At 56.2% G+C, this 14853-nt stretch overlaps 1 protein-coding gene across 1 annotated transcript; it reads left to right on the forward strand.

Annotated features, from left to right (window-relative positions):
• The first annotated feature begins 3902 nt into the window (after positions 1-3902).
• On the forward strand, positions 3903-14461 carry YKT6 (YKT6 v-SNARE homolog). The gene is made up of 7 exons (XM_033088514.1): positions 3903-4140; positions 7377-7459; positions 9015-9115; positions 10025-10129; positions 10346-10411; positions 12134-12235; positions 12815-14461. Exons 1-7 carry the CDS (start codon positions 4037-4039, stop codon positions 12848-12850), a joined length of 597 nt encoding a protein of 198 aa, XP_032944405.1. The 5' UTR covers positions 3903-4036; the 3' UTR covers positions 12851-14461.
• Positions 14462-14853: the final 392 nt, after the last annotated feature.

The raw sequence follows: 14853 nt of genomic DNA on the forward strand, positions 1-14853 counted from the left end.
CTCATGCCCTCCGGCCTCAGCAGGGCTGGCAGGCCTGTCATTAGAGCTGCCATGCAGAAAACGGGCTGATGGCAAAAAGCCTCCATTCCCATCACCATAGCAACAGCCTACTCTCCTTGTCACCGCAGACTTCACCACCTGTCCAGTTCCCAGGGCAGTGTCACAGGGGCTTCCAAACTCACGTCCTAAGGAACAGAGTCCCTGTTAGTCTGGGAACCAGAGGAGAGGGAGTGGGCAGCTTAGCCACCGTCATTGCCACACAGTGCCCTCTAAGAGGTTAAAGTGCCCTCTTGCACCTGCTGTGTCTCAAATGCCTTTATCTCAAAACAATCAATACCCAAAGCATGCACAAGCTTTGTCACTAAAGCCTAACCTGGACTGGTGGGCCCAGCCGGAACGGAGGCCCACAGACCCAGGGGCCTGGGCTCGGGACGTGTGCATTCACACTTGTTCACACCCAGTGTGGGAAGACCCTGGGAATGGAGCTGACTCTGCTGCTGGCTCAGGGTCCACTTAACCATGCGGAGCCCAAGACGATCTCACCAGTATCTCATATTTGTAGGCACTCGCCCCGAAGACTTGCGATGTTGACTGCATCACAGCTTGTACTCCGTGGCTTTATTCTCTATTGTAAGGGAACGGCTTGGCTCTGGTCACCTTGCAGGGGTACCCACGGGCCACAGGGCCAGCGCTGGAACCACAGCTAACCTGAGCCTATCAGAACGAACACGCTGTGGTCCCTGGGATGGAAGACGGGGAGGAGCTGCTGGGAGCTCCTTCCCCCTCTGCTGGGGAGGCTGTAGGGAAGCTTCCCACTGTGTCCTGGGCCTGAGATGCAGGCTTTCTGCCCGGGCCCTCAGTGGGTACCAGGGCACACTCAGGGTGACTTGGGGTGCAGGAACCTGGGGAGTGGCCTTTTTCTTCTGCTGTCTGTGTCAGTAACAAACGGTCTGAAGGTAAAAGTGGCCCTTGCTGGTCTGCCTGCTGTGGCCACCGCTCTGCTGTGTGCTGGACGCCTCCCGTGCACCCTCTGCCCACACCACACTCTTTCAGTTGGCATAACTTTCCAGTTTGTGGCTATCTGGTGGGGCAAGCGTCCCTTCCTTTTTCGCTACAAAATTTTCTTTACCGTGAGCTTTTTATCTTTCCTATAAATCTAGAGTCTACTCACCCCGTTTCACAAAATAAGGCTGTTGATGATTTCATTGGAGATGCATTGAATTCGGGGGTTAGGGGGTTCATGTTAGAGAACTGACATCTTTATAATGTAGAGACTTCTCATTCAGAAATACGTCATGTTGCTCCATTTGTTTAGTCTCGTTTTATGTCTCTCAGGTGAGTATTATTGTTTTTCTCACATAGATCTCACACATTTCTTGTTAGACTTATTCCTAAAGAAAGGTAACATATTTATTAGAAGAATGAGAAATTGCCATTATGTCTAATGTTGATTAAAACATTTATAACGCACAAAGTACATTTGCATTCATTCCGTCATTTGCCCAGACAGTCTTGGGGCAGCCGGCAGGGGTGGTATTATCACCGTGTTCAAATTATGTCATTGAGGCCAGGGAGGTGGAAGGGTTGGGCTGTATTGATTGGCTGAGTCCCCGGTCAGGTGCCCATCTGCAAACCAATCATTGGGGCAACAGGGATGGGCTTGTGTTGATCGGCTCAGACCTCTGGTCACTTACCGCAAAGCCAGGTGGGGAGTTGAGTGGGGGTGGGGGTTGGCGGGGACATGGGTAGGGGCACTCAGGGGGCCTGGGCGTACCCAGGGTGGGGGCAGCACCCTCTCCACCACACAGGAGCTTTCAGATTCTTTGTGATGAGTTTTCCTTTGTGGTGACTCCCACCCTGCTTCCTGATGGGGGGTGGGGAGTGGGGTTCCTGGAGACCTGGCTGTTGTGGGCCCCAGACCCTAGACTCCTCTTTGATGGTGACCAGCCTTGCCCTCCTCATAGGGCCTGCCTTGCCCCCTTCCTGCTCTGCAGACTTTCTCCCATTTCTATGCAGGCTGGCCCCAGAGTGGCCAGGACGCAATCCTCAGGTTAAGCCACCAGTTTAAGTGCCCATGTGTGCGGAGTGGGCTACATACCCATCGCTAGCCTCTGAGCTGAGGAGGGATATCTAGTGCAACAAACACAGCTCTTGGGAAACCCTGCAGGGGAGGCAGTTCTGCCGGCACCCTTCTCATTATTTCCACAAGCTCCCAGCTGGCTCACTGCCTCCTGTCTCCCTTGGCTGTGGTCTTTTCCCGCCCACGGTGTCCAGGTGAACCCATCTTCTGCTCTGACATCTCCTGTTCCACATGGCTGGTGGCAGAGTGATGTCTGGATCTGTCTTCCCTGTGGCCTGCAGACCCCAGTGGGAGTCTGGGAGACTTTGGTGAGGGGTTGTGGTGGTGAGCAGGGGTCCTGGGGACTGGGTCTGCTGATGGACGCCTGTTGACGACAGCATGTGAGTGCCCCTTATGCTTGCTGAACTGTTAAGGAGGTGTAAGGAAGGAAAAACTCTCCTCTGCCCTCTTTGGGTCTCCAGCTGGGCCTAAGAATTAAACTTTCATTAACAGGAGAAAAGCCTACATGTTTTATTAAAATTTTTACATGTACATAGAAGCCTTCACAAGAGAATGAAGATGCAAAACGTTACCATTTTTTGCTTTTATACCTTTTAGACGAAAAAACAATAAATTTGTGAAGAATTTACAGGACAAAAGGGTTTGGGCTAGGGACAGTCAATTGTGGAGAAGGGTAAATTGTGAAGAAGGAAGATAAGGGTGAGCTGAACAAGGTTTGTACAGATTTCGCTGGGCCCTCCATCATCTGGTGGCGGGGATGTCTCCCTTCGTCCTGGTACAAAGGGCACCTTTCCACAGAGGTTAACTCTGCTCTCAAGAACAAAAAGGAGGGTTAGAGTGCCCTCTTGCACCTGCTGTGTCTCAAATGCCTTTGTCTCAAAACAATCACTACTCAGAGCAGCGAGTTTAGGGCTGCTGTGCTCTGAACCCTTGGAGGCCTGACCACGTCGGTGTCTGTGCTGACCGTGGAGGCTCAGGTCAGGTTTACAGTGACAACAGCCCTGCTGCCCTGGCCTTGGCTGACCAGACAAAGGGGTGTGGGGGCCATGGCCACTGTATGGCTGGCCCCTAGGTAGGGCCTCCTGGGGTATGCCCCTCAGCCGGCTTTTGTCCAGCTCCCTGGGGAGTCCCACTGTGCAACCAAAGTAAGCATTTGAACTGAGCCAAGCCTGGGAGGTGGGTGGGGCCTATGCTGCCCAGCATGGGTGAACTTGGAGTGCCCAGGCCGTTTGTCACGCGTAGAGCTGCTCTGGTTACGTCTGCAGAGGAGTGTTTCCAGGGCTCAGCGCAGGAGTGGGGCCTGGGCTCCGGAGAGCTGCCCAACTCCTGTGGGTGCTGCACGAATAACGTCCTCGCCCCTTCCCTGAAGTCGTCCCTAACCGTAACCTGGGACCCACAGAACAGTTGCAAAGACTGTACGAAGAGTTCCTGGGTACCCTTCACCCTGACTCCTTAAATGTACTGCATTTGCTTTGTCCTTCGAGCTCCCGCGCGTGTGATTTCTGATGACACAAGAAACGGGCAGGATGTGATACCCTTAGAGAACGCCCTCATTCATTCCCTTCCATTGACAAAACATTATTTCAACAACTCAAACAGAAGAGCGGGGCGGCCCCGGAACTCAGGAAAGCCCTGGAGGCCTCCGAGGGCCGGGAGGGAGCGGGACGGCCCGGCACAGCCCACGGGGCGGGGCCGGCCTTACGCGCACGCGCGCCGCCCCGCCCCTCGCCGCGTAGTTCCGGTCGCTCCTTTCGGCCTCGCGGGCCAGAAAAGCCTGTGTGTGGCGCGCGCAGCCGCCCCTGGCCGGAACCGGAAGTGGGCCCCAGCCCGGAGCAGGAAGCAGGCGTCCGACCCGTCAGCAGCCGACGGTCTCGAGGGGCGGCGGCCGCGCTGCTCGCTGCTCGCCGGTCGGCCGGCCGAGCGAGCGGCCGGGCGGGCGTCCCGGGGCGCGGAGCCATGAAGCTGTACAGCCTGAGCGTCCTCTACAAAGCCGAGCACAAGGCGGTGCTGCTCAAAGCCGCCTACGACGTGTCGTCCTTCAGCTTCTTCCAGAGGTCCAGGTGAGCGGGCGGCGCGCAGGCCCGGGGCCGCGGACGTGCCTCCGAGGCGTCGTCCTGTCGCTCGCAGACAGGCTGATGCCGTTGGAGAAGACAGCGCTGAACTCGGCGGTTTTCCCATTGCTGTGTCAAGTAACGACCAGAATGCAGGTCCCCCGGGCTCCTGCGCCTGTAGGTCGGTGCCCAGCAGGGTGGGTTTTGAAGCAGGACCTCGGGCCGTGGGGCTGAGCAGGCAGCCTGGGCGCCACCCCTGGAGAGCCGCGGTTGTGGGACCTGGTGGGGCTTTCAGATTCCACGGCAAGCGGCCAAGACTCACACCCACACTGGACACTTTTCATTGCTGGGTCCAGTGGTGCGGACGCGTTCTGCACCGAAGATTTGGAAGGAAGCGTGGGGTTTGTAGGGCTTCGAGCTTTGAAACGTTTCTGGGCACTTCCTTGCAAGAAGTGGGTTAGAAGCATCACAGACACTTTCAGCCCACTCGTGGCTCAGGCACAGAAGGCCAAGGAGCCTACAGAGTGAGGTCTGGGGTCCCCCAGTCTCCAGCTCTCGTGGAATCTGCCGTCTGTTGGCAGAATCTGGGTTCTGTTTGCACTGCGTCAGTAGAGCTGTTTCGTTCGTAATGGCAGTGGCTTGCTGGCAGGATCCACAATTTCTGTTATTTTGTTGAAAGTTTGTGCTGCTTTTGGGTCAGTCTTGAAGTGTCTTCTTGACACTCAGCTTTGTTTCTATACCACGGCTCCATTCTCTGCTCTGCCAGCTCGGCTCACTCCGCTTCTTTCTTTTTCCCTTCCTGTTTTTGCAGAGGATCCTCAGAGTCTACTGTGGGACTTGAGCCTTACTATTTGGGATCCCCATGCCAGTTCTAGGTGATGACACCACTGCTGTACTATAGGGATATTGCTACTGGTGTCTGAAAACAACACGTACTGCTGCTGAGCTCATTGTTTTTCTCAAGGTCCCCTCACGTCCATGCTTCCTGCCTCATGATTACCAGACCCCAAGCTTAAAACCTCATGGTCCCCCAGCTTTTCTGGGCCTGTCTGCAGCCTCCCACAGTGAATGCAGTTCTCCTTTTGCCTAATTCCAGTCCTGTTCTCAGCTCTGTCTCTTTTAGTTTTACTGCAAGGATTTCTCTAAGGGATTACAGTCATGTGTCACTTAACGATGGGGATACGTTCTGAGAAATGTGTCATTAGGTGATTTTATTGTGGTGCAAACATCACAGGAAATGACACACACCTGGATGGTGCAGCCTACTGCACACTTGGCCTGGATGGTACAGCCCTTTGTTCCTAGGATGCAAGCCTATGAACCATGTTACTGTAGGCAAGAGGCAGACAGTGGTAAGTGTGTGTCTGAACACATCTAATCACAGACGAGGTGCCATACAAATATAGTATAACAGATAAAAAACGGCACACCTGGACAGGGTGCTTACGAGGAATGGAGCCTGCAGGACTGGACATTGCTCTGGGTGGGTCAGTGGGGGGTTGGGGACTGGATATGACGGCCGGGGACATTATCTGCATGACTGGAGACTTTATCACCGTGGACACCTACACTACACTGCATTTATTTTAAAAATGTTTTCTTTTTTTAATTAACGTTAGCTTATTCTAACTTTTTTATTTTATAAACATAACTTTTTAAAACTTTTTGACTCTTATAAGAACACTTATCCTTTTTTTTTGGTATTTTTTTGAAAGATGTTATTGGGGAAGGGGAACAGGACTTTACTGGGGAACAGTGTGTACCTTCAGGACTTTTTCCAAGTCAAGTTGTTGTCCTTTCAGTCTTAGTTGTGGAGGGCACAGCTCAGCTCCAGGTCCAGTTGCAGTTGTTAGTTGCAGGGGGCGCTGCCCACCATCCCTTGCGGGAGTCGAGGAGTCGAACCAGTTGGAGAGCCCGCGCTCCAACCAACTGAGCCCTCTGGCCACCGGGAAGCTCAGCGGCAGCTCATTGATTTCATTCTAGTTGCGGAGTGTGCAGCTCGCTGGCCCAGGTGGAAATTGAACCGGCAGCCCTGTTGCCCGGAGCTCGCGCTCTAACCATCTGAGCTGCCCGTCCGCCTCGGCACACTTACCTTAAACACACACTGTACAGCTCTAAAATGTATTTTCTTTGTATCTTTATTCAATAAGGTTTCTTCTGTAACAATTGTTTTTTTACTTTTCAACTTCTTTGTTAAAAACTAAGACAAACCGCACACATTAGTCTCGGCCAGCACTGAGTCGTGGTTGTCAGTGTTGCTGTCTCTGCCTCCACTTCTTGTCCTGCTGGGGAAGGCCTCAGGGCAGTGACATGCATGGAGCTGCCATCTCCCTCCCGTGACCGTGACCGCACTGCCTTCTGGAATGGCGGAAGGGCCTGCCTGAGGCTCTCCTTGAAGGGCTGTCAGTCTTTCCACAAATGTGTCTGTGGTGCTTTGCTCAGTTTCTCCTTCTCCCTTTCTTTCTTTATAGATTTGCTTATAAGCAGATAAAGCATCACGAAACCCTTACTATGCTGGGTCCAATGGTTTCAAACTTTTTGAGGAGCTTATTGAGACCTGCAGAAGTTTCTGCTAAACCCTTCACTGTGAATTCTCTTGGGATTCTCATGGGACCACTGCTGTATATGTGGTCTGGCGTCGGCCGAAGTGGCATGATGTGGCCCGTGACAAATCTTGCCCTCCCCCTAGGCCTTCGCACCAGCCGTTGCCCACTTCCTTGTCTCGGCTGACCTGTTGCTGTCCATTCCGTCCAGAGTGCCCAGGGCTCGTGCCATGGATGACCCAGCCTTTGCTGCGGCTGTCGCATTGCAGGGTTTGGCGTGTAGCCGCAGCCATAACGGGCTGTGCATCTGCCAAGCAGTTTTGTCACTTGTGTTTTTCCAGGGCAGTTTTTATTTGTCCTGCTTCTTGGAAGCTGGTGGGGCCTGGAGAGCCAAGAGCTGGCCTCTGCTTTGCCACTATGTCCCAAATCATACCCTGACCAAAATGTTACGTTGACTGTAGCCTGTGGAAAGTGCCCAGACGTCTGGAAGTGGGTAGCATACAAATGTGGTTGGAATGGCTGCAGTGATTTGTAATGACCTGTATCTGTGTTCATTGACAGAGCATTATTATTTGTTACTGAAGTTGGGAGGGACAAGGTAGAAACCAAGGAGCAATGTCTCTTTAGTGTCTAAGCTCAGAGGTCACTTTCCATGTTGGGGACTAGATGACGTGAGTAGGTAATCTGTGTTGTTTTTCTTAGTGTTCAGGAATTCATGACCTTCACAAGTCAACTGATTGTGGAGCGCTCAGCTAAAGGCAGCAGAGCTTCTGTCAAAGAACAAGGTAAGAAGACCTGCCAGTCTGGGAGTGCGGGGCCAGCCACCACACCTCAGGCTGCCCGGCTCTCAGCACGAGCTGTCACCATGTGATGGGGAGGGAGGGCTACCAGGACCCCACTGCTCTGCTTGCTTGTTCTCTCCCCCCACTTTTCCCGTGGTGCCCTGAGCTGCCTGGTTCAAAGCTCAGGCTCACTTACGATTTGGGTCTTGGAGCAATGGCGACCTGCCCCCCAGAGCCATAGACGTCTCAGATAAAGATTTTCAGCTGGTGCTGTTGAGGTAATATTGTTAGATTTTGAGCAGGAACCTGAAAACGTGTTAGTTTTTCTTCTTCATTATTCAGCTTTCCTGTACGGGTTTTCAGGCAATCATTTTACAGGCGCATATATTATGGACAGGTTGGGAAAGGTGTGTGCCGACTTCATCAGGCAGAAACCCCGCCCGTTGCAGCTTGCACTGCCCTGGGGTCACGCGGCGTGGAGGGGCTGTGCGATGACACAGACGTCTGTCTGGAATGTGTATTCTGCGTGAGGGCCTATACTGGTCGCAGCCCACACTGCAGTTGGTCCGTGGATGTTTCGATCTCTCTGTTGTCTTCAGGCCATGTGTGCCGTTGCCGCCCAGCGGCCTCTCTCACAGATGCTCTCAGCTCCTCAGCTTCTGTGCTGTGTGCACTTTGACCTCATCCTGCCGTCTGGTTGAGGACAGCATGGAGAGTGTCGCTGAGGAGCCCCTGATGCCACCCTCAGCCCCACTCGTATCTGCCCTTTTCTGTCTCGGGGTCACGTCTCCCTCTCCTCCTTAATTTGTTTTCCTTCTTTAGCATCTGAATCTTCTGGGTGAGAGTCTTATGGGAAGGTTCTTACTCGTCAGCGCTGATCCTTATGTTCGTTTTACCTGGGGATGAGGTTAGCTGTGTCATCTCTGAATCCTTGCCAAGTGACAAAAACTAATGCCGCAGATTGGGAATATTTGGCAGAAGCCCTTTTATAACTGTACATTCTGTTAATGGGATGACTTACAGGAGTACCGGAGAGCCCAGCCAACAGTGGCTAATGTTTTCCGCGACGAGTCTGTCCCCTGTGCCTCCATCCCCTCCCCAAAATGGAGTGGTCCAGGCAGGGTTGCTGTAACAAGGAAACCTGAGGCCCAGGGAGGTGACTTCCTGATTTGGGGCTACTCTTACAGGGCTGTAGAAAGCGGGGGCTGCTCGGCTTGCCCAGGGTCCCCTCAGTTTGGGAGCAGAGTCTTGGTGGGTTGCTGTCCCCGAGACGCTGCCGAGCCTGACCTGGCACTCAGGGCTGCACGCGGGAAGGCGCCTGGGCCCGGCTGGCGGGGGCGGCTGGCGTCTCCAGAGCCTGGCTTCGCACACTGGGCCGTGGGTGGCTGTCGGGCCATGCTGGCGTCCTGCGTGTGCTCCGCCGAGAAGAGCCACTCCTTGGGCCTGCTCACCGTGGCTTCATTGACCCACACGGCAGGCGGCCGGCGTGGTGATGCTCTGACTGCTTTGGGGGCTGGAAAGCCTAATGCCCTCATGTCCCTCTCCGTGTGCCCCTTAGAATATCTGTGCCATGTCTACGTGCGAAACGACAGTCTTTCAGGAGTGGTCATTGCTGACAGTGAGTACCCGTCCCGGGTAGCTTTCACCTTGCTGGAGAAGGTGAGTGTGCAGTTTGGCTGGACTGGACTTGGGTGGACGAGTGGACTGGGGCTGGGGTGATGGCAGTGCCCGAGGCAGAAGGCGGGAAGCAGTGTGTCCCAAATCAGCCCGTTTCCAGCTTCCTCCTCGCCCTACACTGAGACCGTCTGGCAGCCTGCCCAGGCTCCCTCCGTGGCACTGACTAATGCCCTTCTTCCCACCGGTGTCCAGGCTGATGCCCCTGGTATCACCTTGACTCTCCCCGTCTGCCCGAGTCACTGCATCTGTCCTCTGGGATGGGGCTCTCGGTCGGTTGAGGTTGTGCTCTTGCCCCTGGTCACTCCTCCAGCGGCTCTCTTCCTGCCTCCACCTTAGTCGTGTGACTTGCATTTCCTTCTGAGCCACACAGACCAGCTATGCCCTGGTGACCTGCTTCCCCTCCCACAAGCCATGCCCCACACACCGGGTCCTCCCCGCTCTGCTTCTGCTCAAGGAGCCCCCTCTGGACGCATCCTGCTGTCCCGGGACCCTCCTGGTGTGGGTCGGTGCCACCACAGGCTCGGCACCTCCGTCTCTGCACGTGGTGTGACTGCCACCTCCTGGAGGTGCTAGCTGTGCCTTGTCCCGACGGCCTGATACACTTACGAACACATGGAGTCTGGTGGGTGTGAAATCCAAGGGTCTCACTTTCCTTTGGAAAAGTGAGAGGGCGAGTCCCCTTTCTCATGGAAGTTTGTAACCTGAAAAGTGGGCTCTAGTTTAAAATTCTGGTACTTTTCTCATTCGCCGGCTGAGGTTCTCTGCTGGGCACACTTCGTTTCTAATTCTGGGAAACTGGGGCACTTGAGCCCAGATGCCCCTTTTGCCGTTAGCATGTCCGCCTCCGCCCTGGGCCCTGGCTGGCTCTTGTCAAGCTCCTTTGTCCTGCAGGTGCTGGACGAATTCTCCAAGCAGGTCGACAGGAGCGAGTGGCCCAACGGCTGCCCTGCGTCCATCTACTACACAGCCCTGGATGGTTACCTTAGCACCTACCAGGTAGGGAGTCAGGAAGCCTGGGGGGCTGTGTGGCCCCGAGCCCTGTGAGACAGAGAAGCTCCCCTGCCTGCCGGGCGCTGGGTGTCTTCCCGACAGCCCTGCTCTCCGAGGCAGGCTCCGCTCCGATGTGTGCGTCTAGCACCCTCGGTGCTCAGCTTGGTTTCCAGGTGGCCGCTCAGGTCCTGCCGTCGTTTTTATTTTTGGCTCTTTTCCTAGAATCCCCGAGAAGCCGACCCCATGAGTAAAGTGCAGGCCGAGCTAGATGAGACCAAGATCATCCTGGTAAGCCCGAGTCCCGGAAATGAGGGGCAGAAAGGTTTGCTGCCGAGTAAGTCCTCCGTCGGTACTGTGTTCATGGCAGTCAGCGCTTTTTGGGAAGTGGGGCGGCCCTCTCCCCGTGCGTCGGAGGCCTCAGAGCTGGCAGCTGGGGACGAGGGACGGAGCTGGGAATCAGCCTGGCCCTGTCCCCCTCCTCGCTCCCTGGGCACTTGCAGTTGGGACAGTCTGAGTTCTTGGGTTCTGCCCCCCACCCCTGGTGCCATCTTAGGTTGTCTCACCCGGGAGGTGCTCTGTGTGGACTCTGGGTGCCAGGCAGGGTGACGCACACCCCACTTCGTAAATTCAGGCCCAGAGTTGTCAGGAACCACGCGTTTTTATCAGAAGTGTCCTGCTTTGTAACTGCTGCTTCAACTTAAAAACATTTTTTTTTGTCATTCTGAGCTGCCTTTGGCACACGAGCAGCTTTTGTTCACCTCAGGTTTGCTCCTCGTGGCCTGTGCCTCTCACTGGTCCCCTCACATCCTGCCCACCAGACGAGACGGTAGCCATCTGCGTAAAGCCCTTCAGCAGCTCGAGTGAACTGCAGAGAAAATGCGGAGCCTGGCATGCTCTCACAGCCCTGTCCCCTCTCAAGCGCATGCCCTCTGCTGCTCGGCTCCCATGGGGGTGTCGCACGCTCACACCTTTCAAGTGCTTGGAGGCTACGCCAGGCCCTTTCAGGGGTCACTGCTTCATCACTACTCATTTCCGCGTCTCCTTGACTCCCTCGTGGGCAAACGTATCTTTACAGACTGTGCCGCGCTAACACCAGCGCCTGGCAATTAATGGCCCTTATGTGACTGCTAAAAAGCCCAGAAAAGGTGCCCGGAAAAACCCCGCCCCCATGTGAAGCTCTCCTCCAACACTGGCTCGGCTTTCGTGCTTGTCCGCGTCCCTGGGGCTGGACTCGGGTCTGGGCAGCATGTATTCTATGAAAAGCCTCTGGGGGCTCCATGCGAAGTCCACGCTGCAGATAACGTGGTTGGGGCTGAAAGTTGTCAGGCCTGTCTCTGTGCTTTGTCCCGAAGCCTGTCTTCCTGCTGCTGCTTCAGAATCTGAGCATGTGGGCCCCACGGAGCGGGGATACCGCCTTTCCCTGCTCTCCAGGGGGCGGGAGACGGGTCCTGGCCACCTGCTCCATTCTGGCGGCAGTAGTGGGACCCAGGTGGTTGGTCACACTCCCTGTCATCCCATCCGTACCCTGGTCCAGTTAACTTCTCCAGTGCCAATCGGGGGACGCGGCCGTGTGGACGTCAGGGATGCCCCTCCTGTGCACCTTCTCACACGTGCACCTGCAGCGGCTCTTGTGATGAATGTGTGTGTGTGTGTGTGAGCGTGTCAGTGTGTAAGCGAGCTGCCGCTCTGCTGGCCGGGGCCTCCGTCCCTTCCCCCTCCCTGCGAGTGCGGTACTCTGGCGTTTCCACACAGGTGCTCTCAGGGATGTGGACGCGTTCTGTCCAGGGGCATAAAGTGCTCCCCCTGGAGTGCGGTTCTCCAGGCCTGTGCGGTGCAGGTGTTGGTGGGAAACGCTCTCTCCCAGTAAGAACCTTCCAGGTTCCCCAGGAAGGTCACTAGGTCCCGTTGCATCCGCACGTGGAATGCTGTGTGGGGAGGGCCCAGGGCTCCCGGTGGCCACGCGGCCGGAGGGGCCGCTGTTGCTCAAGCCAGGGCGTCGTGTGTCTACAGCACAGCACCATGGAGTCTCTGCTGGAGCGTGGCGAGAAGATCGACGACCTGGTGTCCAAGTCCGAGGTGCTGGGCATACACTCCAAGGCCTTCTACAAAACGGTGCGTACCAGCTTGCCGCCCCTCCACCCCGCGTCTGCCTCACAACTTTCTGGATCTTGCGGTGAGGGCAGAGGCGCTGTTGGAGCGAAAGCAAGCAGAGGCCCTGTCCCCACTGCCTCCGGGCTCCCCACAGGAGGGCAGAGGCCTCTTCAGGTTCTGATCCTGGGGTTCACCCTCGTTCCTGCTGCCTGCCCACCAGTGATGCTCGCCCTTTCTCAGGGTTCGGACGCCCTGGCGTGTGTCCCTGTTCAGACAGTGGTGACTGAGGAAACTTGGTCTGTCCACACACCTTTGCTTTCGTGTGTGCCTTGGAGGGAGGGAGCCGGTGGGGTTGGAGCCTCTGGACAGAAAGCGAGAGCACAGGTAACGGCCCCATGAACCTGCTCTGTTCTCGGAAGAAACACCACCAGGGCTGGCAGCCATCCTGACGGAGGTACCTGTCGGTGTACCTGGCTCCCTCCTGACCACACTGATGGATGTGGGCAGGCAGGTGTCCTGTCCCCTTGCGTTCCAGTTCCCGTCCCACTCAGTGCTCTGGCTGTACGGCACCCTCCTTAGCCCCTGCCTCTCTCTTTCAAGGCCCGGAAACAAAACTCGTGCTGTGCGGTTATGTGACCGCTGCCAGCACGGGCCCCACACTGCAGAGTCGCCGCCATTCCTGCCAGAACAGCAGCTCCCGCCACATAGAGACCCGCACTGGGGCCAGACTCATCCTTCATGTTGGCTGATGGACGGGACCTGGGGGTGGGGAACATTCAGTATCACACGTCTGGTAATTTTTGAAAACGTTGGAGGGCCCCCCGAGATGTGTTTGCGCCTGATGACACATAAACTCGCCGTGGGTCCTGCAGATGGTGATGGGCTCGTTTCTCACTCTGGTGCGGCCCCGCTGCTCAGCACCAACTGTGCTGGTCTCGGCAGCCTTTGGGTTTCCTCGTACATTAACCGTGTTAACACTGCAGTAAGGGGGTGGTCCCACTCCACGGGGCTGGGGCCACAGCACACACGCGGGACCGCCGTGGGGGATGGGACAAGCAGGTCACCGGCCAGTGCTTCAGGGCCACGGCTGCGGTGACAGTCACTGGGCTTCACAAATTTTGAGACGTGGTTTGCATTTCCGCTGAAATTGACCCACAAAGTTCCACCAAGATGCCCTGATGTGGAAGTTGGCCTTGAACATCTGGGTCACAGCTGTACCTCTGGCGATGAGACAGTCGGTAACCACCTGGGCCCCATGTGTCTGGACACCAAGAGCAGGTACAACCTGACCCGAGGACTCGCAGAACCCCACTTGTGGTCTGAGTCAGCGCCCCCGCCCGACCCCCAGTTGGAGCCTCTGAGTCCCCTCCCCCAGCTCCGCAGCAGGAGGCCCGGCCTTGGAAACTGGTCTAGGAGGTTCCAGGCCCCTTGGGTCCTGCTGCCGCGTTCCAAGCTGCCTCCTTGTGCCCAGCTGTGCTGCCTGAAGACACGAGCTCAAGATGCACCCTTGGGACTGGCTCCAGGAAGTGCCTGCGGGGCTCTCCTCCTCAGGGCTCTGTCCCTGAGCGGGCTAGCTCTTGCCACAGTAGGATGGTCCCACTGCCCCGACAGGAAGTGCCAGCAGCCCTGATTCCTCTTTCTTGGCCAGCAGTGGAGTCTGCACGACTTCAAAGGCCCCTGGCACTCACAAGTTTACCTGCCAGCCTCCCTTTTCCTCTGGGCACTGCTGGCTGGCAGGTGGCCTACCCGTGTGATTCTGGTGCCTTCCAGGCCCCCATAAGGCGCAGACCCAGCCTGCTCACTGGCACCTGAGATGGCTTGACGTGCTTACAGAGGGTTGGGTCACAGCGGTCTCGTACTTTGCAGGGTGATGGGGAGGCACTGGGGGCAGGTGGGGGTGTGCATTTGGGGAGCAGAGTGGGGGGGCGGGGCTGGCTCAGGCCCCATGCGGCATTTCCCGTTCTAATGTTCAGTCTGGGCAAAGTGTATTTTAATTGCTGCCTAACTTTGTTTGAGAGGTTCCTTCCTATCTGGATAAAATTGTCTTTTGAAATTCCAAAATGGTCCTGCACTTTGTTGGATTCCAGGGGGCCCTTTCCTCTGGGGCCCTATTGCCTCCTGTCCCTCTGACCTTCCAGCAGGAGCCTGGTGAGGGAGCTGGGGCTTGTGGGGGTGGTCTCGCAGGCTGGGGAGTCTGGCCTGTTGACGGAATGACCTCACTCTGGCCATTAGAGGGGCTGCAAACACTCGGGAGCCTGTTTGTCTCTGACTCATCACATGCTGTCACTGTGACCACGGAATCAAAAGCAGCTCTGGGACTTTAGCTGGCGCTGCCCAAAGCAGGTGCTACTTAGAAGTGACAAAGGGGGGGGGGGTGGACGGGTGGCTCAGTTGGTTAGAACGCGAGCTCTGGGCAACGGGGCTGCCAGTTTGATTCCCACATGGACCAGCGAGCTGCATTCTCCGCAACTAGAATGAAGTCAATGAGCTGCCGCTGAGCTCCCGGATGGCTCAGTTGGTTGGAGCGCGTCCTTTCATCCTCAAGGTTGCCGGTTTGACTCCCGCAAGAGATGGTGGGCTGTGCCCCCTGCAACTAACAACGGCAACTGGACCTGGAGCTGAGCTGCACCCTCCACAAC

The sequence above is a fragment of the Rhinolophus ferrumequinum genome, chromosome 20 (assembly GCF_004115265.2).
Source record: "Rhinolophus ferrumequinum isolate MPI-CBG mRhiFer1 chromosome 20, mRhiFer1_v1.p, whole genome shotgun sequence".
Classification (NCBI taxonomy): Eukaryota; Metazoa; Chordata; class Mammalia; order Chiroptera; family Rhinolophidae; genus Rhinolophus; species Rhinolophus ferrumequinum.

Excerpts from the sequence above, each read along its gene's own strand:
- YKT6 (XM_033088514.1), top strand. The coding sequence starts at position 4,037 with ATGAAGCTGTACAGCCTGAGCGTCCTCTACAAAGCCGAGCACAAGGCG. Across the intron at positions 9,116-10,024 it reads CTTTCACCTTGCTGGAGAAG|GTGCTGGACGAATTCTCCAA; the intron begins GTGAGTGTGCAG and ends TTTGTCCTGCAG. Across the intron at positions 10,130-10,345 it reads GTTACCTTAGCACCTACCAG|AATCCCCGAGAAGCCGACCC; the intron begins GTAGGGAGTCAG and ends CTCTTTTCCTAG.